Source organism: Propithecus coquereli, unplaced genomic scaffold (genome assembly GCF_000956105.1).
Source record: "Propithecus coquereli isolate 6110/MARCELLA unplaced genomic scaffold, Pcoq_1.0 Scaffold142, whole genome shotgun sequence".
NCBI lineage: Eukaryota > Metazoa > Chordata > Mammalia > Primates > Indriidae > Propithecus > Propithecus coquereli.
This window is the reverse complement of record NW_012138525.1, coordinates 2,477,119-2,503,198: the sequence shown is the minus strand read 5'-3', so window position 1 is coordinate 2,503,198 and position 26,080 is coordinate 2,477,119. Positions and strand designations below refer to the sequence as shown.

General features: G+C 54.6%; 2 protein-coding genes across 2 annotated transcripts in view; both read left to right on the top strand.

Moving 5' to 3' along the window:
• Window positions 1–1,179: 1,179 nt before the first annotated feature.
• On the top strand, window positions 1,180–21,325 carry AIF1L (allograft inflammatory factor 1-like). Its single transcript, XM_012639800.1, has 6 exons — window positions 1,180–1,352; window positions 1,517–1,578; window positions 11,470–11,536; window positions 13,862–13,903; window positions 16,960–17,122; window positions 18,464–21,325. The coding sequence occupies exons 1-6, from the start codon at window positions 1,322–1,324 to the stop codon at window positions 18,549–18,551; spliced, it is 453 nt and encodes a 150-aa protein (XP_012495254.1). The 5' UTR covers window positions 1,180–1,321; the 3' UTR covers window positions 18,552–21,325.
• A 1,206-nt stretch (window positions 21,326–22,531) lies between these two features.
• NUP214 (nucleoporin 214kDa) overlaps window positions 22,532–26,080 on the top strand; it is a 94,912-nt gene continuing 91,363 nt past the window's right edge. Inside the window, exons 1-3 of the mRNA XM_012639836.1 lie at window positions 22,532–22,576; window positions 24,309–24,504; window positions 25,141–25,292. Coding sequence (XP_012495290.1) covers window positions 22,532–22,576; window positions 24,309–24,504; window positions 25,141–25,292 — 393 coding nt within the window. The remainder of the gene's footprint in view (window positions 22,577–24,308; window positions 24,505–25,140; window positions 25,293–26,080) is intronic.

Sequence of the window (26,080 nt, the reverse complement as noted above, 5' to 3'; positions counted from 1 at the left end):
GGAACATCTCCTGGTAACCAATGATTTTAAGCCCTAAGCCTTCTCCCCTCCAAACTTTTTCTATCTGCATAAACCACCCAGAAAGCAATCAGAGTTACAAAAGCCCCTGCTTAGTGAGAAATTCTTATTTCCTCCACTGTGCAGATCAGGGGACTGAGGCTTGGCCGAGGTCACAGGGCTTGGTCTGACCCAAACTCTAGGAGCGACTGGGCAGAGGAGAGTCACCTAGGAAAAGCAGGCACTGGCTGTGCTGGCTGATGTCAGCCTCAGCCGATTTCTGCCCAGCGCCTGGCTGGGGGCGGCCTTGCCACTTCCCTCTCCAGGTGCAGCCACAGAAAAAAAGATGAGCAGCTGGTCTCGGGATCCCAATCCTAGGGGTCAAGATGGGGACAGCTGTGGGGAAGGAGACTTCTGGATCTGACCCCCAGAGACACGCTCAGTGTGTGCAGCGGGGCTGTAACCAGTGACCAGGTGTGCCCTTTGCTCAGGACAATCCCTGTCTCAGCCTGTGGCCCCAGCCTGGTTGGAGTGCCCCCTTTATCCTCAGACTGGCCTGATTTGGACACTAGATTTCACGGTCACCCCAGTTAAAGTCCCAGTTCCTGCACCCTGAGCGCCACTCTTCCTGGAACTACTGGCCGGCCCGTCATCCTGGCGAACTTGCGCCCCAGGCTTCAGTTCCTGGCTTTTCTCGTCCGCAGATGGGAACGCGAGTCCTGTTTCACAGAGTTTTGAGAATGAAATGACTGGCGCTCAGCGCGAAGTATATGGTGCATAGTGAGTGCCCAATAATGGGTTTTATTAACAAGACACGAATTCATTCCAATTGGGTTGAGGTGCCACGGGTGTCACAGCGCCAAGCTGCGCAAAGGGCAACAGTAATGCGACAGCCTCGGTGGGCCGAGCGCGGACAGCACTGGATCCTCCCAACTGCCGCATGAAGTTCGAGCTAAGCTCGTCGCGTATTGTTTCTGGGGCAGGGACTTGCCCGTCCGGGGAGCAGCGCAGAGGGAGGCTGCGGCCGGCCCGCGCGGAGCATTTTCCGCGTCCTCGGGCGGAGGGGCGGGCGGGCGCGCGTCCCGCGTCCCGCATAATAGCCGCTTTGAGGCCGGGCCCGGCGGCGGGAGGCAGGGAGGGGAGGGGAGGGAAGGGGAGGGGAGGGGGCGGGCAGCGAGGGAGGGGTGTGTCCGGCCGCGCGCGCCCTCCCCCCGCCCCTCCGTCCCGCCGCCACACGCAGCCGAGCTCGGACCAGGCGCCAGTCCCTGCCCGCTGTCCCTCGCCGCGGCCGCGAGTCCCGAGCCGGCGGGAGCCGGTGGTCACCATGTCAGTCGCTCTCAGCAACAGGTTCCAAGGTAGGCGCCACTGTCCCCACGCCGCCCCGCGCCCAGCGTCCCCGGGCGCCACCTGTGCGCGCCGGGCGGACGGCGGGGGCCGGGGCGCGCGGGAACCGGGCGGGGGCGGGGTGCGCGGCCCGGGGAGGCCCCCGCTGCCCCGGCCGCCTCTTTGTCTCCTCCAGGAGGGAAGGCGTTCGGCTTGCTCAAAGCCCGGCAGGAGAGGAGGCTGGCCGAGATCAACCGGGTAAGCCCCGCGCCAGCGCCGCTTGCGAGTCGCCCGGGCCGCCGCGCGCCGAGCGGGTGCCACCTCCGTCCGCGAGGCCGTGCCCGCCGCCACATCCACCCCCTTCCTCCCCTTCCCCGGGTTCCCCCACTGCCTCCCTCCGCCCCCAGCCCTGTCGCCTCCACGCCAGGTAGGTCCGCCTCCACCTCCCCGCTCCGGGCCTGGCTTCTCGGGTTGCAAGCTGCTACTCTCAGGCTGGGGAGGTGGGGCCCGGTGGGGAGCTGGATGCCCCCGGCTGGGCGCTCCCTTGAAAGCCCGCTGGGGACCGCCGCAAGGATTTGGCGGGAAGGGACCCCAGGCCGGGGCTCTCTCCACCGCTGAACACAGGCTCTGGCAGATGCTGGCGGTTCCCTGTGGTCTGCTGCCTCCCTGCGCCTCCAAACACTCAACTCTTTTGCACTCCAACTTTTAGGAAAGGTTGCCTTAGGGACCTGATGCTTTGCTTGCTGCTCTTGGTGGATTCCTGGGAAGAAATACTTCCTGCTGTTGCCAGGCATCCAATGGGAGCTCCGCAAGTTTTCTTAGTGACCATGTAGATTCTAGAAGATAAGAAGAGATGTCAGGACCTGTCTGGGTTAGCCAAAGCTCAAAGGCAGCACAGCCAGTGGCTTTAGGTTTCCCCAAGACCTGGGCTTAGATCTGGCTTCCATCAGGTGCCAGCTCTATGGCCTTCAGCCGAGGCCTCTCCTCTCTGAGCAGGGTCACCCCAAGGGCTCGGTGAGGGAAGGCATGTAGCATCCAGCACCTGGCAGCCGAGAAGCACTCACATGGTACTAGAATGATTTCCTGAGGCTGACATCCCCCAGGTTCCTTCCTAACTGGTGGCAGAGGCATAGCCACTGAAACAAGCCTGGGCATTGCCCCTGCTGGCTCCCCCAGGGCACTGGTCACCCAGGGTCTGAACCCAGCTCGGAGTCCCAAAGAAGCATGCTGGTGGTGTCGCAGAGCCCCGGAGGAGGCTGTGGGAGGTGGGTCCAGGGGCTGGGGCATGGCTGTATGTAGTGTTCCTTCTTGCCAGCAGCTTGCAGTCTTGAGTCCCTCCTCAGTGTTGTTGGACTGCTTAGAAGTGGGCCGCTTGTCTGTTTTCAGTCCACTGGATACAGGTGTCCCATGGAGGACTCGGGGACTGCAGGGTCCCTCCAGGTAAACTCCAGCCACCTCACTGCCACCCTCACCCAGCCTCCTGGTGCCGTCTGGAGCACAGCAGCTGAAAGGTTGCCTGGACATCTGGCTGGGGCTCCCAGGGGCTCCCTCCCAGGTCACTCTGCACCAGCCCAGCCTCAGACTTGGCTGCCCTTGCTCTCTGGACAGGAGCCTGGGACCCTGACCTCATATAGCCCCCTGGGCCACTGGGCCGGGCAGGTTCTGAGCTGGCAGAACCCTGAGCCAGAGACAGCTGGAAATGGGGGGTGAAGTGACCATTGTTGGACAAGCCAGAAGAGTGGACAGTGTGTGGGACTTTCCATGCCAACCCTACCCTTGGGGAGGCAGCTACAGGGTTTTTGGAGGTGGACTGGCTTGGCTCAGAAAGGGGAGAAATGTGGCTATCTGGAATGATCCAGACAGCACTGGGACTGGGCAGATTGAGCAAGAAGGAGCTGTGGTCTTACCACCTCGGGATCCCAACGCCCAGAGGGGGCAAGCAGCTGACCCCAGGCCACACAGGAGCCCATGGCAGAGCTTACAGTCCAGGGTCCTTCCCCTGCTGGATGCTGTTCTCAGACCCACCACGTGAGTCCAGGCTGCTGTAGGGCTTCTGGGACCCAGGGTCTGGGTTCCTGTAGGAAGGAGGCTCCAGGATGGAACCGCAGCCGGGCGGGTGGCCCACCATGAGGCGGGCCGCAGAGTGCTGGCCTGTGACCCTGGGCAAGCCACTGTGTCTCTCTGAGCCTTCCTCCTCAGAAGGAGATGGTGGTGGTTGTGATTTTTCAGTGAGATAGTCTACATAAAGTACCTGGGAGCACTGGCTGCTGTCCCGATTGTTATCATTTGCTTGGGGCCTCAAGGTGCGGGCAGTGGGAGACGTGCCGTGGCCCATACTGGCTGCTCAGCCTGGAATGGGAGCAGCGATCCCTGCTCCTCTCCAGTCCCTGCGACATGGAGAGAAGCGGATGGAAGCTGTTTGCAGCCTGTGGGGGAACTGCTCTGTGGGGGTCGAGTCCAGTTCGCCCATGGCCATGGCTGCGGTGGAGGGTCTCTGCGGGGTGCATTCTAGGGAGAACTGTGTGGGCAGCCCGACTGCCTTCCTTTGGGGTACAGCTTCACTGCCTCACTGCAGTGCGGATTCTGGGGGGCTGGGCTGAACGGCGGCCCAGTGGCCCCGTGGAAGCAGGAAGCCCTGCAGGACCGGGCTTCACGACTCACTGCCGGGGGGGTCACCAACTGCTGTGCCAGGCAGCTTGGGCACTGTCGTGGCTGCTGCCTGGGGCAGAGCCCAGCCTGGCCGGCGGCTCTGGGGACCTCTCTGGGCCAACACCCAAGTTCCCTTTGGGGCCTTTCTCCTCCCCTGATGCAAGCCAGCTTCCAGAGGGCAGCGGGTAGCTCCGTCTTAGCTATTGTTATTATGAGGGATTCAAGAGTAAAAATAGAAGACTCAGTGGGCCTAGAAGTCCTGGTAGAGGAAAGGAGGCGGGGAGCTGTATGAAAATGCACCTTTTTTGGTCTCGCTTCAGTTTTTGTTACCGATTTCCAGCGCTTGATATGCCTCGCCGAACGCTCGCTCTAACCTTGAAGTGAGAACAGGCACCGCTTGCTGTTCCCATTTTACAGAAATCCGCACCCAGGCGCTGAGTGAGTTGCCTGGGTGCAGCAGCTGCAGTTTGAACCTCACCTATATTCCCATCTCTGAGCTCGGCGGGGCCTGCTCTGCGGGTGCCTGCCAGTGTGGACATACCCGCACTACTGGAGCGGGCAGAACTGCGAGTGCCTCCTACTCCCCCCACATAGCTGGCATTCCCTGAGCCCCGATGACACGGGAAGTGACCCCAGGCCAGCTAGGCCCGGCCTTTTAAGGCAACGGGAGAAATTTTCTCCAGCTTCCCCCAGGGACAGAGAGGCCGTGGGGCTGGGATTGGCTCCTCAGTGCACTTGCGCCCCAGGGCGAGCCGGAGGAGCCCGGAGGACCCCGAGGGCTGCTGAGCCAGCTGGGTGGGGGGGGGCCTTTAACCCAGTATCGTGAGTCGTGGCTGTGCTCCTGCCTGCGCTGTTGTCTCACTGACCCTCTCCGCAGAGCGCTCCAGTCTGCCAACAGCCCAGTGGACAGGGATTATTATGACTCCCATTTTAGAGATGAGGAAACAGGAGGCTTGGCTGGATGAAGTCACCTGCCCATGGTCACCCGGCCAGGAAGTGGCAGAGCCGGGATTCAAACCAGGTCTGTCTGACTCCACACGCTGCCCACGGCCCAGCTGGCCCCTGTCCACCAGGCGGCTGCAGCCTCGCTGTGACACAGGCCTCTCCTGCTTATGTGGATAAGGATCTCTGGCTACCGTCCTGACGTCCCAGCCCTCCTGGGTCGAATGAAGGGCACTCACATTCCCCGGCACACTTAGGTGCCTACTCGTTATTTCAGAACCCAAGTGCCAGCTGTACCGGAAGACAGCTGGGCAGGGCAGGCTGGGTGTCTCTGCCCAGGGGTGTACAGATTCCTGCCCTCCCCCACCAGAGGGGACCTCTGAGACCTGACCCAGGCAGCCACACAGATGTGTCTCTTTTCCTGTGTACCTGGCAGTACCACCTGTCCCTGCCCAGGTGAATGTGCCCAGCTGGCATTGCCAGGCACCCGTCTCTCTTGCTCTTCCTAAATATATTATAAGGGAGATGGCGATAAGCGGCCACGTGAACCTCTGAGGATTCAGTGTCCCGCACAGGTCCGGCTGGTTATGACCCCGGTGTGGCCACTGCACAGGAAGCTGGAGATGGAATTTCTGCAGGGGCTGCTTCATTTCTGTAGCTGGTGGGGTGTTTTTCTTCAGCTGCCCCCTCTATTGGCGAGGACTCAGTGTCCGGATTGGGCCCCAGAGCTGCTGTGGGGAATGTGAGCCCACTGTCCCCGTGGGTGCACGTTGCAGGCGCCTGCTACGCGCCTGGTGTCAGGCACTAGGCACCAGGCCCGAGGCCAGCCAGTTGTGGCCTGGTCCTGGCCCTTTAAGAGCCGCGGGCTGCGTCAGAGGCGCCCTCCCCTGCGTGGTGCTGCCTGCCCCTGGAGCTCTCACCCAGGGCTGTAGCCACCAGCCCCTTGGATGGCCTCCAAGATGGTGATATGCGCCCACCCCAAAATTCTGCTGCAGCTGATACATAAGGACCAGCCTGGAGGGCCAGGAGCAAGGGGCCGCGAGCAGGTGTTAGAGGTACCAGCCCAGAAAGAGAGTTAAGTAGGAGGAGCGGGCAGGTGGCAGGGCTCCAGAGGCCGGGACACACAGGGGCTGCCAACCTCTGATGGTTTTGGAAACAGCCCGTCCTGGGCGTGAGCACTTGGACTTGCTCCCTCAGGGACTCAGGTGTGCATCCGAGGTTGTAAGTGACCAGGAGGGCTGCGATGGGAATGCTCCGGCACCGCCAGGTAGGCCAGGAGTCTGAGGACAGAGCGAAGTTTGCCCTTGAGTGGGGGTGGCCCGAGGGCCAAGGCTCACTGGGAGGACCTCACGGCATAAGGAGGGGCACAGAGAGTCAATAGGTGTTTTCTCTGCCCTTCCCCCCGCCACACACTTGTCTCTTGGTGTGGCTTGAGTTTGCGTGACCCCAACACATAATAGTGATTGCTGACACTTAGCAAGCAGACCGGGAGCCGGGCTCTCTATGCAGTTAGCTCATTTAATCCTTGCAGAAACTCAATGAGAAGCTTCTACATATCGTGTGATCCTGATTGATAGATGAGGAAACTGAGGCCCAGGGTGGTGGGGCAAGCTGCCCAGGGCCACAGAGCTAGTAACTGCTGGAGCTGGGATCGGGACCCAGGCAGCCTGATGTTACCTCCCCCACCCCTGTACCCAGCACACCCTGCGCGCAGGGAGTTATGTGGGGCTCACAACCATTGTGACTTGAGTCAAGAGTAGTCCCTTCTGGCGATTTGGTTTCCCCAGCTATTGAACAGGAGGGCGAGCCGGGTCCTCTGAGGAGCCCATCTGGGTTCCATGGCTGGGTGGATGTTTTAAGAGCTCTGCCACCTCCCAGAGCCCCATCCTTGGACACTCTGGCCCTCGGGGACTGGCAGGTGGGCTCGCTGCTTCCTGTTTGTCGCCCCCACCCCCCTCCTGCCTGCTTGCAATTCCGGCTCTTTGCCAGGGACTGATCAGGCTACTGAGGCCTCAGACTCACCCTCTGCATATCCATAGCCACTTCCAGGCACCCCTCACACCTGCTCCCCACCCCAGCAGTTTCTGGAGAGACCGTGGGTTGGGCTGGGAGTGTGGGTTGGATTAGAATAAATCGTCCAACCTCCGTCCCCCTGGAGGGCTGTAGAGTGGTTCCCCGGCCTCCAGAATGACCTGCAGCTGCCCAAGAAAGGGAACTCCTAGTATTGACTTTCTTTGCCCCGAAACCTGTGGCCAGGCCACCTTCTCTTTGTTTGGGACAGGGAGGGAGCAGGGATGGCGAAGGGAGGTAGACTTTGAATTGTTTAAACTTTGTAATCTTGAGCAAGTTGAGCAACCTCTCTGGGCCTCAGCTGTCCATCTGTCAGTGGGGAAACCCAGGAAGGGGGGAGAAATCCTAACAGCCTGCACCGGTTATGGGGGAGCCTCTGCTTCCTAATGAGGGTCTGCGGGGGTTATACGCTGATTCCACGGATACGAATGTTAGAAAAAGTAATAATAAATAGCTAACATTTACTTAGTATTTGCCAAGCGCCAGGCGCTGTATTAAACATTGTGCATAAACATTGTGTATTTCCTTACACGCTGTAGCTCTTAGGACAGGCCTTCGAGGTAAGATCTCTGTAATCCTTCCTACTGATGAGGAAACTGAGGCACAGACATAGGAAGTCATTTTCACACAGCTGCTAAGTAGCCTCAAACTCAGGCATTCTGGCTGCTGCTTGCCCTCTTTTCCTTTGGCTTTTCTTCCAAACACCTGGGCGGCTTCTAGCCGCAGGGGTCCTGGGTGGACAGGATGCCTGCCCACTGGGCATGGCTGTGTCCCAAGGCAGATGCGGGGAGGTTGCCTGGAGGAAAGAAGCTGTGGCTGTGCGTGAGCAGAAATCAAGAATCCAAAGCTGGGAGGTGGGCGCGGGCAGCCCAGCCGTGGAGCCGCGGCCCTGCCGCCCGCCTCCCCCGACCAAGGCATGGTGGGCACAGCTGTCCTCAGCCCAGGTCCAGGGAGGGCTGCCCACCCACGCACGAGCGGGTCAGCTGCTTCTCCTGCCCCTGTGACTCTGTGGCTCAAGCATTTGTCATTTTTGGCTCTAAGGAAAATTGAGTCCAGTCCCTGAGTCCCCTCCAGTCTGTGTCACACATAGGCACACGCTTTTGCAAAGCTGCCTGACCATTGCAGGGGTGAGGGTGGAGGAGGCAACTCTGGGCCGGACGGCATGCTTCTCCGTTCCTTCAGCAAATGTTTACTAAGTGCCAGCTATGTGCTGGGCGCTGCTGGGAGCTGGGCGTCTAAGGGAGCAAGATGCTAAACACGTCTGCTAGGTCCTGAGGACCCGCCTCCTCCCCACTGCCCCCCGACACCACCTCCTCTGTGGCTTCTGCTCCTTGGCTCTGCGTGGGGACGGAGCCCCAGCAGCCTCTGCCGTGGAGTCCACCCAGCGCGGCCAGTGGCCAGTCTGCTGCTTGGGGCAAGTTATCTCTCCTCTCTGGGTCTCCGTCCGGTCGCTCATCCTGCACAGACGGGCCGAGCAGCTACTGTGTGGCGCCTACATTCTAGCAGGGGCCGCAGACAACGGACAGTAACCGCCTCAGCAGTGACAGTGAGTTGTGTCAGGGGTGACTCATCCCCTGGAAGGAGAGGAGAAGCAGAGCAAGATAAAGGTGGGTTGCAAGTGGCGGTGGGCTGCCGCGGGCAGGCAGGGTTGGTTGGCCACATTGAGATGACATTGAGCAAAAGCCGGGCGGAGTGAGGGAGAGAACCACGCAGGTGTGTGGGGGAAGAGCACTCCGGGCGGGGACAGCCGGAGCAGGGTCCAGCCAAGGGGGCCGGGACCGGCCACGCCTGCAGTTCGTGCTGTGCTCTTGGCCTTGCTCTTCATGGTGGCTCTGTGTCCATCTGCATGTGATGTGTCTCCAGACCAGGGACTGTCCTTCCCCTTGAACCCCGTCTGCCAGCCCACGTAGAGCTGGGTCCCTGGGGCTGGTCGCACAGGCTCGGGCTGGGCAGCATTTCTGGGGGGGCCCTCCTGCTCTCCTCGGCGGCTCCCCGCCACGGGACTTGCCTGTGCTCGGTCCTCCCCTCGAAGGTTCTCCATTTGGTGGTAAAGTGGATGGAACGTAGGGGCAATGTGGTGAGTTGGTTAAATGGATTCCATTTAAAAATTCAGAGACTGTGAGCTTCCTACTTTTATGAAATGTCCTTTTCTGAACTCGTGGCAACAGTCATTGGTAATGGTTTAAAAAGTCTTTACTTGGCAAAAACTTGGCAGCATATGGTAGTGCTTCCCCGCCTGCCTTTAAAAATGTTTCTTGCCTGTGCCACCCCAAAGTCTGGGAACCACTGATCTAATGCGTCCCTCCACTGGACAGACACGGGTCGGGAGGTGCCTGCTTTGCTCAGGGTCACAGACAAGAGTTAATGGTCCTGCTCTTGGTCAGAGGATGGGGCGGGAGAGCAGTGCCCAGGAGCTAGAAGAGGGAGCCGAGAGGAAAGGAAGTCCTCCTCCAGCCTGCGGGAGGAGGATCTAGCGCTGTGCCCGGTGCATGAGAATGAGGCCTCAGTGGGCTGTGGCCAAGCCAGTGAGACCCGTGGGCGCTGGGGCTGCCTCTGCCCAGCTGCCGGAGCCTGACAGAAACAGGTTTGAAAACAGCCCCGTGCTCCTTCGGCTGCCTGCGGACGTGTCGTTTAACCTCTCTGGTCCTCGTGCTCTAACTTGTAAAATCAGAACAGTGGCGGCTGTGAGGATTTAGTGAGATAACGCAGTGCCTGCCACAGTCAGTGTTTTACCAAAACCCAGAGGGCAGCCAGACCCCTCTCCCAGCCCAGCGAGGGGAGCTGCGTTGCCCGGTGGGTTTCTCCTGCGGTCAAAGGGTGCTCAGTTAACGTGGAGGAACTGGAGCCATAGAAGGGGTCATTCTGCCTCGTACTCATAATCGTACCTGTTGCTTACTGAGCGCCAACACACTAGCCCAGCGCCGAGGGTTCCCGGTGGATTGTATCTGTTGGGGCGTAGGTGTGTCTTACTGTGCCTATTTCACAGCTCCTAAAGAGAGGACTGAGATATCCAAACCCAGATTGCTATAGTCATCTAGGTCCGTGTCATCCCCTATTCTACTTTAAGCCCCTTGGGCATTGACAGCAGCCTGGAAGGGTAGTGAGTTCTCTGTCCTAGGAGATATGTAAGTACAGTACAGACTTGGTCATCATTTAGTGGGAAATGATGGCAGGAATTTAGCAACAGATCAAATGACTGACATGGATTACACTGAACACCATTTTAAACCCTGGACTGTCTGTAATTTTGGGATAGGAACCTTATTCACGTGGTCTCTCCTGCTCCCTTGGTGCCTAGCACACTGCAGTGTACATCGTGTCCCTCGAAAAATGTTCAGCGAGTGCACGAATGGGGGAGCAATGCCCTGTCCAGGCAGCTCGGTAATGAGGAAGGCGAGCTCTAGAGAAGAGAGGGGATTTGCAGCGTCTGAGTGGCAGGATGGGAACATGCCCTGTGTCCCCATCTGAATGCAGGTTTTAGGGCTGCTGGAAGATTAGCCACAAGGCATATAAGATACCTGGCACTGTGCCCAGCATAGCAGGCATTCACTCATTTGTAGCTTTCTGTTTTCAGGCCGGAGACCAGGCCAGGTGAACACCTGCAATATGCCCATATGTGAGTGTCAGGACCAAGGGTGTGGGCTGTAAATGAGATGGAGCTGAGTGGAAGCTCTGCCTTGTGAGCCTCAGTTTCCTCATCTGTAAAATGGGCATAATAATAGTAGCTACCTCTTGTGGCTACTGGGAGACCCAAAGAGATCATGTAGGTAAGTGCTTCACCCTGGATCTAATCCTTCCCACCCCCCGGGGGTTCTGAAAAGATTCATTTGAGTCTCTCCAAGCATCTTAGGGGAAGACGGGCCAGGGATTGACACCCCCATTTTATAGGTAAGGAAACAGGTGAAGAGGGTGTCCTCCCAAGCAGTGTATAGTCATGTTCTAGCTAGAGCAGAGACCAGTAACATGACCCCTGCTGTTTATTGAGACCTTCTCTATGCTGAGAGTGGTTTACACACTCTCATCGGATTCTCATACAAAGTCAAGAAACAGCTGTGATAATCACCCTGCTTGCTAGACGAGGCAGTACACGTGCAGAGAGGAATTAATTAGCTCAGGATCACAGACCTAAGAAGTTAACGACAGAACCGGGTAGCTTGTCTTTGGCGCTTACAGCTTCACGGATCTCTGCCAGGTGCCCTGGGTGGGGCGCAGGTCCCAGCACTGGTAACTCAGCTGCTGGCCGAAGGGTTTAGTCTGCTGGTACCGACCCTCCAGGGCCCTCCCCAACCCGCTCAGCTTCCTAGCCCAGGGCAGACCGCACAGATCTGCCTCTCAGGGCGACGGGAAGCTGGAACAGACACAGGACAAACCCTGTCTGGTCAGGCCTGGCCACCCCGGCAGGAGAGGAGGCACCCAAACAATGGGCCCACGTGTGGGTGACCTCTGCCCCCTGACCCCTTGCTCAGCACTGTCCTCTTGCCTCTGTAGGAGTTTCTCTGTGACCAGAAGTACAGTGATGAAGAGAACCTGCCAGAAAAGCTTGCAGCCTTCAAAGGTAAGCTGGGCTGGCTGCGCGGGCATCCGGGGGAGCTGGGCTGGCCCCTGCCCCGTCGCACACGGAGCTCCTTAGCACCAAGGGGCTAGGCTGTGGCCTGTTTCATACCAAACTCCCCTCTTCTTGGCAGGCTTGGAGATGGGCCCCTGAGAGGTGGGGGCAGGCCCCTCCACCTGCCACCGCAGACCCCCTGACCCCTGGCCTGCAGGCCTGGCCTGGCCCGGCCCTGCCCCTCTCTCTCTCCGGCTGCTGGCGGGGCTCAGGTTGGCTCCTGTCAGCCGCCAGGGCCCGCTCGCTCCAGGCCCCTGCACACAATCAGCTCTTTGTGAACAGCTCTTGCCTCTCCCCCTCTGCAGCGAGCGTCTCAGGAGCCCCCGCGGAGAATGGACGTTTGTGTCGCCACAGTGAGGCGAGGGGGCAGAGTTTCTGCCCATTGAGTCCCGGCAGCACAGATGAAAAGAAAACAGGGCCTGGAAGCCTGTGCGCAGAGAGGGGCAGCATAAAGGTCCCTCTGTTCGGGGCCCTGGTGCTTGGGTCCTCGCCAGCACCTCGAAAGGAGAGGAGCCGTGCACATGCGGAGCGCGGCAGATCCACCTTTCCTGCCCGGGATGCTCTCGGGTGCCGGAGCCCTGGGCTCCCTGGGGGACACATGGCAAGTGTCCCGGAGTCGCATCTCCATCCCGAGAGGTTGCAGCGTGGGCATCCTCCTGGCTGCAAGGCCAAGGACCTGCCAAGTGCTCCTAAAATCACTTACAGCTTAGATGTCCTTGGGCAGGACATGGGTGGCCAATAATTTTAATAACAGCTGGCATTTGTTGGGCATCGACCTGAATGAAGCACTTCTCACACGGCACGGGGCGCTCCCCGGGTCACCCAGCCCAGCGGGAGGGCAATGGTGCACCTGGTACTATGCAGACGGAGAAACTGAGGCTCGGGTTGGGGAGGTCATTGGCAGGGGACACACAGCCTGCCTAGAGCAGAGCTGGGACTTATCCCCGTCAGTCTGGCTCCAAAGCCCCTGCTCTGAACCGTTATGCAATGATGCTTTTCACATTAAGGAAATAGAAAAAAGACAGCCCTGTCCCCACCCTGTCCCAGCTGCCCGCAGGAGAGCTCTCTCTTGCCTTCTCTCTGCGTCCAGCGGCCACTGTTCAGGGGTGGCTCTGGGAGGAGGCACAGGGTCTTGGGGGGTCTGACGTCCACTCTGTTACCTGGGTGTAGGACTGGGTCTGTTGGGCCAGACCAGAACCGCAGGAAGTTGTACAGGGAAGGCAGCGACTGAAGGGCCTCCGATTGCTCACTCTTTTGATCGCTCACTCTTTGCTCTCCAAATGAGCGCTTGCTCCCGTCCAGGCCCATTCCTGGCTGAGAGCAGGCGTTCTAGTAGGGGGGAGTGGTATAAACAGAGAGCAGGGAAATACAAAGGTCTAGTAGGGGGGAGTGGTATAAACAGAGAGCAGGAAAATACAAAGGTCAAAGGCCGTGGTAGGTGCTTTGGTGAGAAACAGACCGTGGAGGGAGGATGGGTGGGGGCGGAGAGCCCTGAGCATACCTGGGGGAACGTTCCAGGCAGGGGGCAGCGAGCTGGAGCAGGTGGGAGTGGATGGAAGCAGCAAGGCCACCCAGGGACCTCGGCTTGCTTACACTGGCCACTCTGCTGACGCAGGCTGACCTGCCAAGGCCACACGGTTCACTTGACGTACTGCCTTTGTGAGAAGATACCAAGCATGTTGCTGCGTATCCTCCCTCCCTGCCGGAGGTTTTCCTGGACTGCTTAACTGGGGAATTTTAACTCAGTCTGTACGCGAGGGTCTGTGAATCTCTGGAAACTGTATGTGCCACCCTGTGGCTAGGGCAGGCCCACAGGTTTTGTCCTGCTGTCACAACCACAGGGACTCCTTAAATCAGTGGTTCCCACGCCTGGGTCCCACCAGAATCAGCTGGGACACTCTGAAAACAGACCCTTCCCACACCCACTGAATCCGAATCTCCAGGGCCAGGAATCGGATCTAGCGGTTCTGTGGCTGGCTCAGCTGTGGTTGGCCTGCGCTGGTGGGGACCTGGGAGGAAGCAGCTGCCCTCCTAAGAGGGTCAGAGTGGCCCCCAGCCCTCTTTGCCCTAGGAGAGTGTTCCAGGCAAGATGAGCTCTTTCTCCAGAGACCGTGCCCACGATGCTGGGACCTTGGGTCAGGAACCCCTCGAGGGCGAGGAGGGTGGTGTGGGCTCCTGAGGACCCGGTCTTTTGCCCTCAAGTGAGTCACTGGGTCCCTGCAAGGAGAGATGCTACTTTCAAGCTAATGCCAGTTTTTGCCCTGTGATTTCCAGAGAAGTACATGGAGTTTGACCTGAACAATGAAGGCGAGATTGGTGAGTGAGCCTTGAGTGTGTTGGGGGAGGAGGGTAGAAGATTTGAGGGTCCAGAGAGCCCCTGACCCCACTTAGGTGAGGCGCGTGGGGTGGTCCCGCGGCAGTGATGAACGTGCGCTGCAGCTTCCCTCGCCGGCAGGGCGCCGAGCCCCGAGCCCTTCTGCCTCTGCCCGGGCTCCACTGCTTTCCCCCAACCCGTCCCCCTCTTGGCCTCCCCCCCACAGGTGCTACAGGGACTCAGAATGGAGGGTGTCACGCTCTGCTCAGGGCTGGAGACACTCAGGCTGCTTTAGGGTGGACAGGCAGTTGACCCCTGGCCCAGGGAGCTGGCGTTTCCGTGGTCCCCGAGCCTGGTTCCGTGGTAGGGGTTCTGCAGTTGCTAAGGTGTTTTCATACATGTCGATTCCTTCTCCGGCAGACCTTTAATTGCGTCCTGCTGTCCAGGCGCTGGGGGTGACACCCTGTCGTGTGGCACTTACATTCTGATAGGCCACAGCTGGGTCTTACCAGCAATGACGCAGCCAAGGCCGTTTGATGATCTCCATCGCGCAGCTGAGGAACCGAGACTCGGACAGGCGGAGCGACCGCTTGGGGGGCTGGTTGTGGGGAGCGGGGCCCAGGCCTGGCCTCTGGTTCTGAGCAGGTTCTCCCTCTCCTGTCCCTGCCGTGCCCCTGGAGTTGCCGCTGCCACTGGCATTTCTGCTCCTCTCTCCTCTGGCCTCGCTCTCTTCTCCCTTTTGAATATTTTGATCACTTTTTCTTTAGAAAAAATATTTTTTGACTTATTAAATTAATATATTTTCATCGTAAAAAATATTGGGAGACACAGTAAAGCACAGAGACAAAAATATGTCACTTACCATCCCCCCTCCCAGAAATAACTGCTGTAAACATTTTGGTTTATACCCTTTCACTCCACTCTTTTTTTTTTTCTTTTTCCGAGACACAGTCTCACTCTGTCAGCTGGGCTAGAGTGCAGTGACATCACCATAGCTCACTGCAACCTCCAACTCCTGGGCTCAAGCGATTCTCCTGCCTCAGCCTCCTGAGTAGCTGGGACTACAGGCGTGCACCACCATGCCCGGCTAATTTTTCTATTTTTAGTAGAGACAGGGTCTCACTCTTGCTCAGGCTGGTGGTCTCCAACTCCTGACCTCAAATGATCCTTCCACCTTGGCCTCCCAGAGTGCTAAGATTACAGGCATGACCCACCGCACCCAGCCCCACTCTTTATTCTAATCATAAATATTATTTCATACCATCTTAGAACCTCTTTTCTTAAAAATAGCTTAATGTTTGGTGAATTGTTTTTTTTTTTTTTTTTTAAGAGACAGGGTCTCACCGTGTCTCAGGCTGGAGTGCAGTGGCACAATCATAGCTCACTGTAACCTTGAATTCCTGGGCTCAAGAGATCCTTCTGCCTCAGCCTCCTGAGTAGCTGGGACTATAGGCTTGCACTGCCATGCCCAATTAAAAAAATTTTTTTTTGGAGAGATGGGGTCTTACTATGTTGCTCAGGCTGGTCTCAAAGTCCTGGCTTCACCTGATCCTCCTGCCTTGGCCACCCACTATGCTGGGAGTATAGGCATGAGCTACCATGCCTGGCCTGGTGAATATTTGGATTTATGATTGATTTTTCCTTTGACATATAGTTAATGGCTACATAATATTCCATTGTAGGGATGGACTCTACTACCTTCAGCCAACACCTTAGTATCAACCATTTAGATGCCTTCTAATTTCAATTATTGATAATTCTGTAAAGAACATCTTTGTACATGAATCTTTGTTCACATTGCTGGTTCTTTCTTTTCTTTTTATTTTTTTAAAATGGGGTGTCACTGTGTCACCCAGGCTAGAGTAGAGTGGTGAAATCATAGCTCACTGCAGCCTCAAATTCCAGGGCTCAAGCAATCCTCTCATCCTGGCCTCCCAAAGTGCTGGGATCACAGGCATGAGCCACTGGGCCCAGCCCTCTGGTTATTTGGTTAGAGTAAGTCTCAGGAATGGGACATTGTGGGTCAAAGGCTTTTGCAGCATCTTGCCAAACTGCCCTCAGAAAGGTCTTGCCAGCTAGAGTCTGACAGCTGCGTGTGGCGCCCTCTTGCCCTTTCCTGGGCAAGGCTGCCCAGCTCTCTTTGAAATGCCTGGACATCCTGGCACCTTCGAGCCTGGCCCCCGTCCCGCCTGCCCTGCTGGCCGCATGCTGCCCACGGCCCTGCACCCAGCCCCGCCCCACTCCCGCCATCCTCTGCTTGCCCATTGTTCGCAGAAGCACAATCTGAAGGAAATTGCCTCAGATCTTGGGAGCTGGGAGGGCCACGGCAGGAACTCCTCGCGGGTGTAGTGACTTTTTGGTGCCTCCCTTGTTTTTCTTGAATTTTGTTCTTTTGTTGGTTTTCCTGCTGCACAGGATATTTTTGGCATCCTTTCCCTTCCAGCTGAGGCAGAGCCCCAGGACAGCTGGGCGGGAGTGGTGGGTGAGGAGGAGCTGCCTGCCACCCAGCACCCAGGAGAGTAGCTTTCAATGCCTGGGGTCAGATGGGTTCCCTGACCCCCTCCCCCCCATTGCTGAGCAGTGATTTCCCGAGTGGCAGGAGAGTGGGCACACACACCCTAGCTGCAGGGAACAGCAAGCTAACAACAACGGCATGAGGAACAGCAGCTCCTTTGCTGAGCACCTGCTCTGCAGGGACCATACGCCGTCCCTGTGAAGGATCCCTTCGTCCCATTCCACCGTTGGCGGGAGCAGGGGCTCAGAGAGGCTAAGTAGTTTGGCCCAGGTCCCACAGCCGGGAATAGCAAAGCTCAATTCCAACGCAGGTCTGTCTGACTCGAGAGCCCAGGTCCCTCACCACTAGTCTCCACTGCCTCCGAAGAGAGCAGGTGCGATGGGCTCATCCTCCCTGGAGGACGAACGCCACTGACTGCAGACTCAGGGAGGGGATCTCGCGCCAAGCCTCTGGCGTGGGGTGCCGGAGCGGAGCTTTCCCAGCTTCCCCGCTGGGCCCCCGGCAGCCTGTCTCCGCTTCACAGACCTGCTTTCCCTCCGGCAGACCTGATGTCTTTAAAGAGGATGATGGAGAAGCTTGGCGTCCCCAAGACCCACCTGGAGATGAAGAAGATGATCTCAGAGGTGACAGGTGGGGTCAGCGACACCATTTCCTACCGAGACTTTGTGAATATGATGCTGGGGAAACGGTCGGCCGTCCTCAAGCTGTGAGTACCTCCTGACCTCTCCTGGGGCCTCTGAAGGCAAAGTCGCTCTGTGCAGAGACGCCCCTGGCTCAGGGCGCCTGAGCCATTCCCCAGCCAATAGGTAACGCATCGTGTGACCTGCTGGGCAAGGTACTTGATTTTCCTGAACTTTCTGTCTTTATCTGTCAAATGGTCACGTTACTGTGTACCTTGCAGGGGAAATTAGCCTGTAGCAGAGCGTCTGGCACAATCAGCGCTCAGTAAGTGGCAACTCTGAAGATGATGATGGTGATGGTGACAATGGCGATAAATCCGTCAAAACGTTCCAAGCCTCACTTTCCTCATTTGTAAAGCAGCTCCACTCCCCCCACAGGTTGTAAGCATAAAACAGAGTCAGAATCGGCTCTAAGGGGAGGTACAATTTGAATCTTCTTGCTGTCACTTGCTACTGAAAGGACCTTGGGCAAGTTACCTAAGATCTGTAAGCCTCAGTTTCTCCATCTGTAAAATGTAGAAGGTCATACATGTCTCCTGTGAAATGTCCTGAGGCTAATGAGGCGACACACCTGAAGATTCCAGCCCCGTGTTCGGCCAGCAGCAAATGCCTAATGTACGGGAGCACATCACAGGCGCTTCCGCACTGGAGAGGGTTAGAGAGTCCCTATTCCCCAGAGAGTCTCATTGTCATTTGTCACAGCTGCAAGGATACTCACTTGGCTTTTATGAAATAAGTTTTTAAGTACTAAGGTGAAATATACCTGTCTCATTTTACGAAGGAGTTCGTGGAAGCCCAAGGAGGCTCATGGTTCAATCTGGCCAGAGCTTTAGCATCCCCTTGCAGGAGGAAACGCTGAGGACCAGAGAGGTTGAGTGTCGTGCTTGACTGAGCCAGCTGGGAAGTAGCAGAGCTGGCATGCGTAGCCAGGCTGTTCGCCCCAGAGGTTATACTCTGAACCCCTGCCCTCTACTCCTCAGACTGTACTCTCAGAGCAGGGAGGAGGATTTGGAAGAGCTCAAGGGGCCCTGAGACAGAGCCATGGCCCAGCCTTGCTCATCCTCCTCCAGGCAGCATGGGTAGGGAGGGGCATGGCCTCAGAGCCAGAGGCCTGGAGTCTCAGCCTGCCTCTGCCTTGGACGGCCTGCGTGGTTCTGAGGAGTCACACTGCCACTCTGCACCTCAGTTTTCTCCTCTGTAAAATGGGACCAGTAGCCCTTTCCTCAAGGCTGCTGTCTGGCTTCCGCGAGGGTCCCACTGGAGAACAGATCTAAGGACCCTGCTGACATAAAGCTGGGATGATCTTTCCCTGGATGGGAGGAGTCCTAATCCTGTTTTCTTTTTTCTTTTCTCCATCTCCAAACCAGAGTCATGATGTTTGAAGGAAAAGCCAACGAGAGCGGCCCCAAGCCAGTTGGCCCCCCTCCAGAGAGAGACATTGCTAGCCTGCCCTGAGGACCCCGCCTGGACCCCCATCCCACCTGCCCGCCCTGCTCCTCTCTGCCCTTCCTGACTCATTGTGATTTGTCTTACCTGTTTGGTGTTTGTGTGTTTGTGTTTCCATCAATGTCTTTGTAAAGCACAGATTATCTGCCTTAAAGGGGCGCTAGGTAGGGGAATCCTGAGCCTTGGGTCCCCTCCCTCTCTTCTTCCGTCCTTCTCCCCTCCCTGTGCAGAAAGGCTGACATCAAACCAAAAACTGGAGGGCGCAGGGCCAGGGCAGGGAGGCTGGAAGCCTATGTTCCCCACACTTGTCCATCCTTCCAGAAGGTCTCTGAGCTAAGGTCAGGCTCTGGCCCTGATGAGGACCCCAGCCCACTTTCTGAAGACCCTGGAGTAGGGACAAGGATGCAGGGACTCGTTAGGGTTTGCTCAGATAGCTCTGTGGTCCCAGCACTCTGGGATCATCCAGGATGTGGCCACCCGGTGCCCACTGCCTCAGCCAGTCCCCCCAGGCCACACCTCTTCTCATCCTCAGCGACGTGACTGAAGGTGGGAAGGAAAGCAGCTTGGCTACTTGAGCCCTTCGAGAAGGTACCAGAAGGAACCCTCTGGTCTTGTTCCCTGGCCACACCTTCACGGGCAGCTTGGAGGGAGGGAAGGTGCAGCCCCACAGTCCCTTGCTGAGGCAGCAAAGGGCTTCAGAGGTAGAGATGAGGTCAGGAGCCTGGGGGAAGGCGCAGCTCAGTGCAGCCCTGGCTTTTAGGGGGGGATGCTAGGGTCGCAGGATGGGAGGATGAGGAGTACAGCACTCCTACAAACAGCACCACTACCACTGTTCAGCCAAGAGCTGAGAAACAGGTTGCCCTTCTCATCCCAGTCGGCTTGAAACCTGACTACACTTCCCTCATTTGCCTTCCTACCCTCCTCACACCATTCATTCACTCATTCATTCAACAGATATTTATTGACCATCTTTTATAAGCTTTAAGTCCTCCCACGTTGTCCCGACATGTGCTATGTCTACTGTCTCTCTCCGCAAATCATTCAAAACCTGAACTTGGAAATTGGATTGGGGTCACCTGTGTCCTTTCTTATGGATTCCAGGATTTTAGAGCTGGGATCACCCCTGTAGGTTAGCCAGGCCAGTCCTCTCACTTCACAGGTGTGGAAACTGGTTGCCCACAGGGATTAAGTGCCTTGCCCAAGGAAGAGCCTGGACTGGAGCCCAGATGTTCAGGTACCCTGCCCACACCTCATCTCTGCTCTGGGCTACCTCGTCAGTGATGAAAACGGGCAGCTGGGGAGGGGCCGACTCCTAGGTCAGCACCTGGGTGAGGCTTCCCTCACTCTGAGGGTCCTGGGCCAGGACCTGCCCTCCCCAGTGCCTCTCAGTCAGCATCAGGGTTTGGGTAAGGGCCAGGCCTCCTCCTGCAGTTCTCCCTCCCCTGCAGCTTCTTGGCCGAGCCTCAGAGAGCTGCCTCTCAGAGCCCACACAGAAGGATGTCAGACTCGGCCCCATCTTGGCTGAGCAGGGAACTCACTGGACGCTGCCTGTGTTCTGGAGTCCCTTACTCTACCTGCTCAGGACTTAGACACACTTATTCACTGAACATATTTATTAAGCACCTGCTATAGGCCAAGAGTTAAGAACCCAGAAGTCAAATGGACAGACCCATGGAATTTAGAGTCTAGTAGGAAAGTCAGATCCAGACAATGACAGTGAATGTTAGGAAGGGGCAGGATATAATAGGGGTAACTGCCACTGCCCTGCAGTCTTAGGGAGCACAACTGGGGCCAAGACAGGTTAAGAGTCTTGGAGGAACCTTCACAAAACCTTAAGTTGGAAAGGACTAGGGGCTGTTGGTGGCTGGAGCCAGTGTGGGTTCCCTGCGGCTCCTTAGTGTTCCATGATGAAGAGCCCAAGGCGCTGCCTCTACAGCAGCTTGAGGGAGGGGAGCGGGTAGGGAATGAGGAAATGGCCAGGTTGGGTTAACCTGCTGGTTTCAACCAGTTCAGCAGCAAGATTATTTGGCCATGACTGGCTGATCTTCAGCTTAAGGATCTGCTTCAGATGCACAGGCCTAGTTGAAGTTTAAACCCCAGCAAAACATTCTTCCTGTAAATGTAAAATCCTACTCCCACCCCTTCCTGTCATTTTTTTTTTCTTCTTCCTGAGATCATTAGATTAGCAACTGCCTGTCCCTCACCCCTTCCCACTGCCTCTCCTCTCTGGGATGGGCTGAGACCTTTGAGGAAGATAAAGCCTTCCTTGAAGACTCATTCAGTGTCCCTGTTCTTCACTCACTGAGGAAGGCAGAACCAGGCTGGTGTATGTCAGAGGGTTCCACAGTTTACAAAGCTGCAGGAAGCCTCCTTGAGGGAGGAGAGCAAACTGGTGTGTCCCCAGCTTCTGGGAAGGCAGGAAAGAGGGTTCTCTCATTGATTGGGGTCGGGGGGGTGTCCCGGGAAATCCCATCAGTCCCTTAACTATTTCTTGGAACTCAACTGGGAGGAGAGGGTCTCAAGAGTGGTCTCTGGAAAGGGGGCATCTGCATGTATTTCAGGTTGTGGCTGTTGGCTCTAGGACTCTTATTAATACTTCTCTGGCTAGGGGGTTAGCTTCTTGGGACTTCAACTGTCTTCCTTCTGTAAGATCAAATGTAACTAATGTAACCAAGTATGGCTTAGTCCCTATGACTCGAAAGGAGAGATTGTCAGGCAAATTCAGGTGGATGGAGTATGTTTGTGTATGTGCACGTGGGTGTGTAGGGGGTGCGATATCTGTATAGACGGGAAATAAACCAGATATACTTACCGATGTCTTAACTGGCGTATTTTGGGGATGGTTCTGGCTCAGCAGATTGAGAAGACTTAGCTAACGTAGTAACAGATTGAATGTGTGCGGCACGTTGGGTCTGAGACAGCTGAACTTCATTTACTTCCCACAGCAGCCCCACCAGGCAGGTTCCATTATATCATCCTTGTTTTACAACTGAGAAGCAGGCTTGGCTTGCCAAACATCAAGTGGCAGAATCTGGCCCCCTGGAGCCTACCCATGGGCAAGTTAAGAATCTGTCCTAGAATATTGACATAATTCCACTACAGAAATTTCTTCTCCATAGGACTGTGTGATATTATCAGTCAGCATTATCCAGACAACTTGAATTCTAATCCTGCCTCCACTGCTTTCTGGCTGAGGACCACTGGAGAATTTTCCCAATTTCTCTGCTTCCCTTACCTCATCAATTAAATGTTATTAATGACAAAAACCCCTGGGTGACCTGGATGTCTTAAAGATTACACGAAATCACACATCTAAAGGGCTTTGCGCAGAACTCGGCACAAATTCTCTTGTGACCAGAGGCGGGTATGGCTCTTGCTCTGGAAATGATTGCCTTGAAAAGACTAAACAAAGCTGGTCTCTGGAGCCCTTTAACCTCCCCTCCCAGCCTCAGTCCTTAGACACGGAAGGGCCTCCCATGGCCAGCGCCCCCTTTTCTGGACCTTTCTCAAAATCTGCCCCCTGGAAACATCTGTCAAGTTCCTAACTTCTTTGAATCGGAAGCCACTAGTAGCCGCCTATATCTAAGGCTCACTGTGAGGTTTCAAAGGTGCAACAAGAGCGAAGCACGTAAGCGTATGCCGCCCACAGAGCAAAAGCAACTCGCCACCAGGCAGCCCCTGTAGCAAACGAGGGGCGGGAGCCAGGACGATCGAGGGCGCAGGCGCCTGGGCTCTACGGCCACGCCCCTACTTCAAGGCTGGCCAATGGAGAGCGGTAGACGGCGAGCGCGCGACTCAGGCGCTCCGGCTGCCTCTCCGGACCGCGCCACGGAGGGGGCACTTGACGTCACCAATGCGCGCCGGAAATGCGCGATCCGATGCGCGCCGCTTATGCTGAGGGAAGGAAGTTGGCTTCTGAGCGGCCTGGGCTCTGTGGACAAGGCCGCAGGCGGCAGCGGGGGCTGCTTCTACGTACTGAGGGCGGCGCGATGGGAGACGAGATGGATGTCATGATCCCCGAGCGGGAGATGAAGGTCAGAGACTGGCCGGGGCCTCCCTTTCTTCCCCAGTCCTGGCGTTGCTTTGGAGCCCGGCTGAACGGCGAAGCGCGGTGCCGGCTGTCCCGCCTCCTGTTTGAATAGTTTACCGCAGTTAGAGCTCTCACCGGCGTGTCCTGGAGCACTCTGTCGTGCCGCCGGCCGGAGAGCCCCACTGAATTCAGTTTCCCTGTCCCTTCCTCGTCTCGTGCACGCCTCTTGAGTTATACTAGGTACTTTCATGTGGTGGTCGCAGTAGTGGTAATAACTACTGTTTATTGAGCATTTACTGTGTGCCAGGCACTTTGGTAGTCATCATAGCAACCCTACGAAATAGTCGTTAATGTAGAGGAGGAAATGAGGCTCAGAAAGTAATTTACCCAAAGCCACGTTTGACAAGGGGGTTGAAAACCAGCGTCAATTAAAACCCTCTGTTCTTTGCTCTCCCTGTACTACTTCAGTAAGGTAGCCCAGGCTTGCCTAAGGTAAGGCCAGGGAAGAACATCCACCCTACAAAACCTTTAGTTAATTGGACTAAGAAGACTATTTTGGCGCCGGTTTCAGCCCAGAGTCAGGAAATTAAAGGGAGGGCCAGGTGGGCCAAATGATGGTAATGTGGGAGCCCCCTGGGGATAACTCCCAGAATGGTGTGTTTAATATTTAATAGTTTTTATATGTGTTCTTACAGGATGAGGGCACAGAGAATGAGCTACATTTATTTTAAACAGCTGACAGGGAGTGCGTTGCAGGAAGATTTCAGGCATTTGTGTGAACAACAAGTCACTAGAATGCATTTAGGGGATAGTAATCCATATCTTATTTAAAGTAGCGATTCTCTCTTCTTTCTTGAGACTCACTGCCTGTACTGAGCTGCCTGATGGGGATGTGTCATTCCTCAGCGTGCTGAGGTAAAAGAAAAGGGTTTAGAACGACAGATGTAAAAGATGGTAGTCTCCCTTTGAGTTACTGACTATAATAACGGAGCTTTTCGGTGCCTCTTCAACCCACTGGCTCTCTCCACCTATGTGACCAAGACCCATGTAGGATATTTGGGATTATCAGGATGAGGAGTACAGAAAAGACTGAAACTTTTATTGTATTCCTATGGAAAACCATGGTATGATCTCACCTGGAAAGCTGTGTGATATTTTACTCACCATGATCAGTTGGAACTAAGAGTGTTTCAGTTGATCTTTTAGAAAATAGGTATTAAACCACAAATCCAAGGAAATTAGTATGGGATTGTATTAGGGATTCTGTATGAAACACACCGTAAGAATCTAGTTTACAAAAATAAAGAACACGAAAAGCTGTAACAACTTTTTTTTTTTTTTGTAACAACTTTTGAAGTTTAAGCACTACACTGGGTCATGAGACAATGCATACCATGAAATAAGACAAGATATAAATAATGAAGTGTAACTTGGGTGGCAATTGACAGTAAATACACTAGGAATTTAGAAAAAAAGATCGGTGTAAGCCAGATTAGTCAAGGAAGGCTTCATGGAAGGTTCCCCTCCACCCCATTTATTTCATTCAACAAATATTGATGAGCACACTAGGCACTATGATAAGCACAGGGAGTTCAAAGACGATTGAGACAGTTGTTGACCTCAGTGTAATACATATTTTTGGTTGTACTGACATTGGGTCTACTGGAATATAACAACAGACAATACTTAATTTCCTGTTTTTCCCAAATTGATCTTATTTTGATTCTTTACAATAGGATTTTCAGTTTAGAGCACTAAAGAAGGTGAGAATCTTTGACTCCCCTGAGGAGCTGCCCAAGGAACGCTCGAGTCTGCTTGCAGTGTCCAACAAGTATGGTCTGGTCTTTGCTGGTGGAGCCAGTGGGCTGCAAATTTTTCCTACTAAAAATCTTCTTGTTCAAAATAAACCTGGAGATGACCCCAATAAAATAGGTAAGTTCCTTGATTTATGTTGCATAGTAGAGAGAGGTGTACAGTAGCATGCTAATGTTTCCTTCCCAAGAAATCTTTCTGATATTAAATTTAACACTTCTATTGGTCTTAAGGTTGACCCCCAAAAAGATAAGTTCCAGTTAGAGTGCTGGATGCCTTTCTGGGTTTTCTCTTTGGTCCTTTGTGGTTCTCTTTCAGTGAGTTGTTCCTCTGAGCTCAGAGGGAAGAAGAAACTACCATTATACCATACTTTTATTTTTGCTCAGTTGAACTTGGACTCTGACTCTCTAGGAGAAGGGTTTTGTTGCATGGATTTTCAGTTGGCATAACAGTTGAACAGAGAAAACTTGTGTATTCATCCAAACAAGTGGGAATGTGTATATTTGGAGCATTGTTGTAAAAATACTTTCAACAAGGACAATAGCCAGTTTCCCCAGGTTGTATGAGTAAGAATCCCTGGGATTCCTAATGCATGTATCTATGAGAAAGTTAGGATTTATCTGCATAGCTAGGTATCGAGGGAGTATGTTTGTTTATGTAGATGCAAAAATTGGTTCACATTGACCTGGATAAAGAGGTTATGGCTTTATGCTTAGAATATGCTGGTTTCTGCTTTGTCTTTTTTTGTTTCCATAGTTGATAAAGTCCAAAGCTTGCTAGTTCCTATGAAATTCCCAATCCATCACCTGGCTCTGAGCTGTGATAACCTCACACTCTCTGTGTGCATGATGTCCAGTGAATATGGTTCCATTATTGCTTTTTTTGATGTCCGCACATTCTCAAATGAGGTAAGCTATTGTTATACTGTAATGTCAATTGGGAAACTAAGGAGATTTCCTGGTATTGAGTTATAACTTGGAAGCTTTGTAAGTTAACTCTTGAAGTCTTTTTCTAGATTAAAATGTGGGTTTAAAAAAGTCTTTAATTATAGAATTATGGATCTTTGATATAGAAGGGACTTCAAGAAATTATTTTCATAACACCATCTGCCCCAAGGTGTTATCATTTCTCATTTACACATGAGACGACCAACCAGGGAAGCTTAGGTGACTTTTCCAGGGCCATAGAGTTAATAGATAATGTCAAAAGCTTTGGGTCTCTGGCCTCCTAATTCAGTGTTCTTCCATTCCAAGCAATATCTATAAGAGCAGTATCTATAATATCTATGTCATTGCTTGTAATATCTAAAGATGTTGTTATCAGAATGATAACAGACAATAATATTGAGTGTTTGTACTAGTATGCCAGGCCCTATGCTGAATGCTTTGTCTTGTGCCTTGTTCATGCCCACCACGGCCTTGTATAGTAGGTACTATTATCTTCATTTTATATATGGAGAAACAGGCTGAAAGCATTTAAGTAACTGTCCAAAGTCTCAACACTATTAAGAAGCAGAGCTAAGATTTTAATCTAGTGTCTGCTATTTACTGGTTATTTTGCATTTGTGTATTTCTGTGCTGGGAGTCCTTCTGAGTGTGTTAGAATAATTGATTGCCACTTTGAAAGTTGTGTTGAAACAGTCTGTAAGAAATAGATTGTTGTCTCATAGAGCTAAATCTTTTTTATGGTTATGGAG

Excerpts from the sequence above, each read along its gene's own strand:
- AIF1L (XM_012639800.1), top strand. The coding sequence starts at position 1,322 with ATGTCAGTCGCTCTCAGCAACAGGTTCCAAG. Across the intron at positions 1,353-1,516 it reads TCTCAGCAACAGGTTCCAAG|GAGGGAAGGCGTTCGGCTTG; the intron begins GTAGGCGCCACT and ends TGTCTCCTCCAG. Across the intron at positions 1,579-11,469 it reads GGCTGGCCGAGATCAACCGG|GAGTTTCTCTGTGACCAGAA; the intron begins GTAAGCCCCGCG and ends TTGCCTCTGTAG.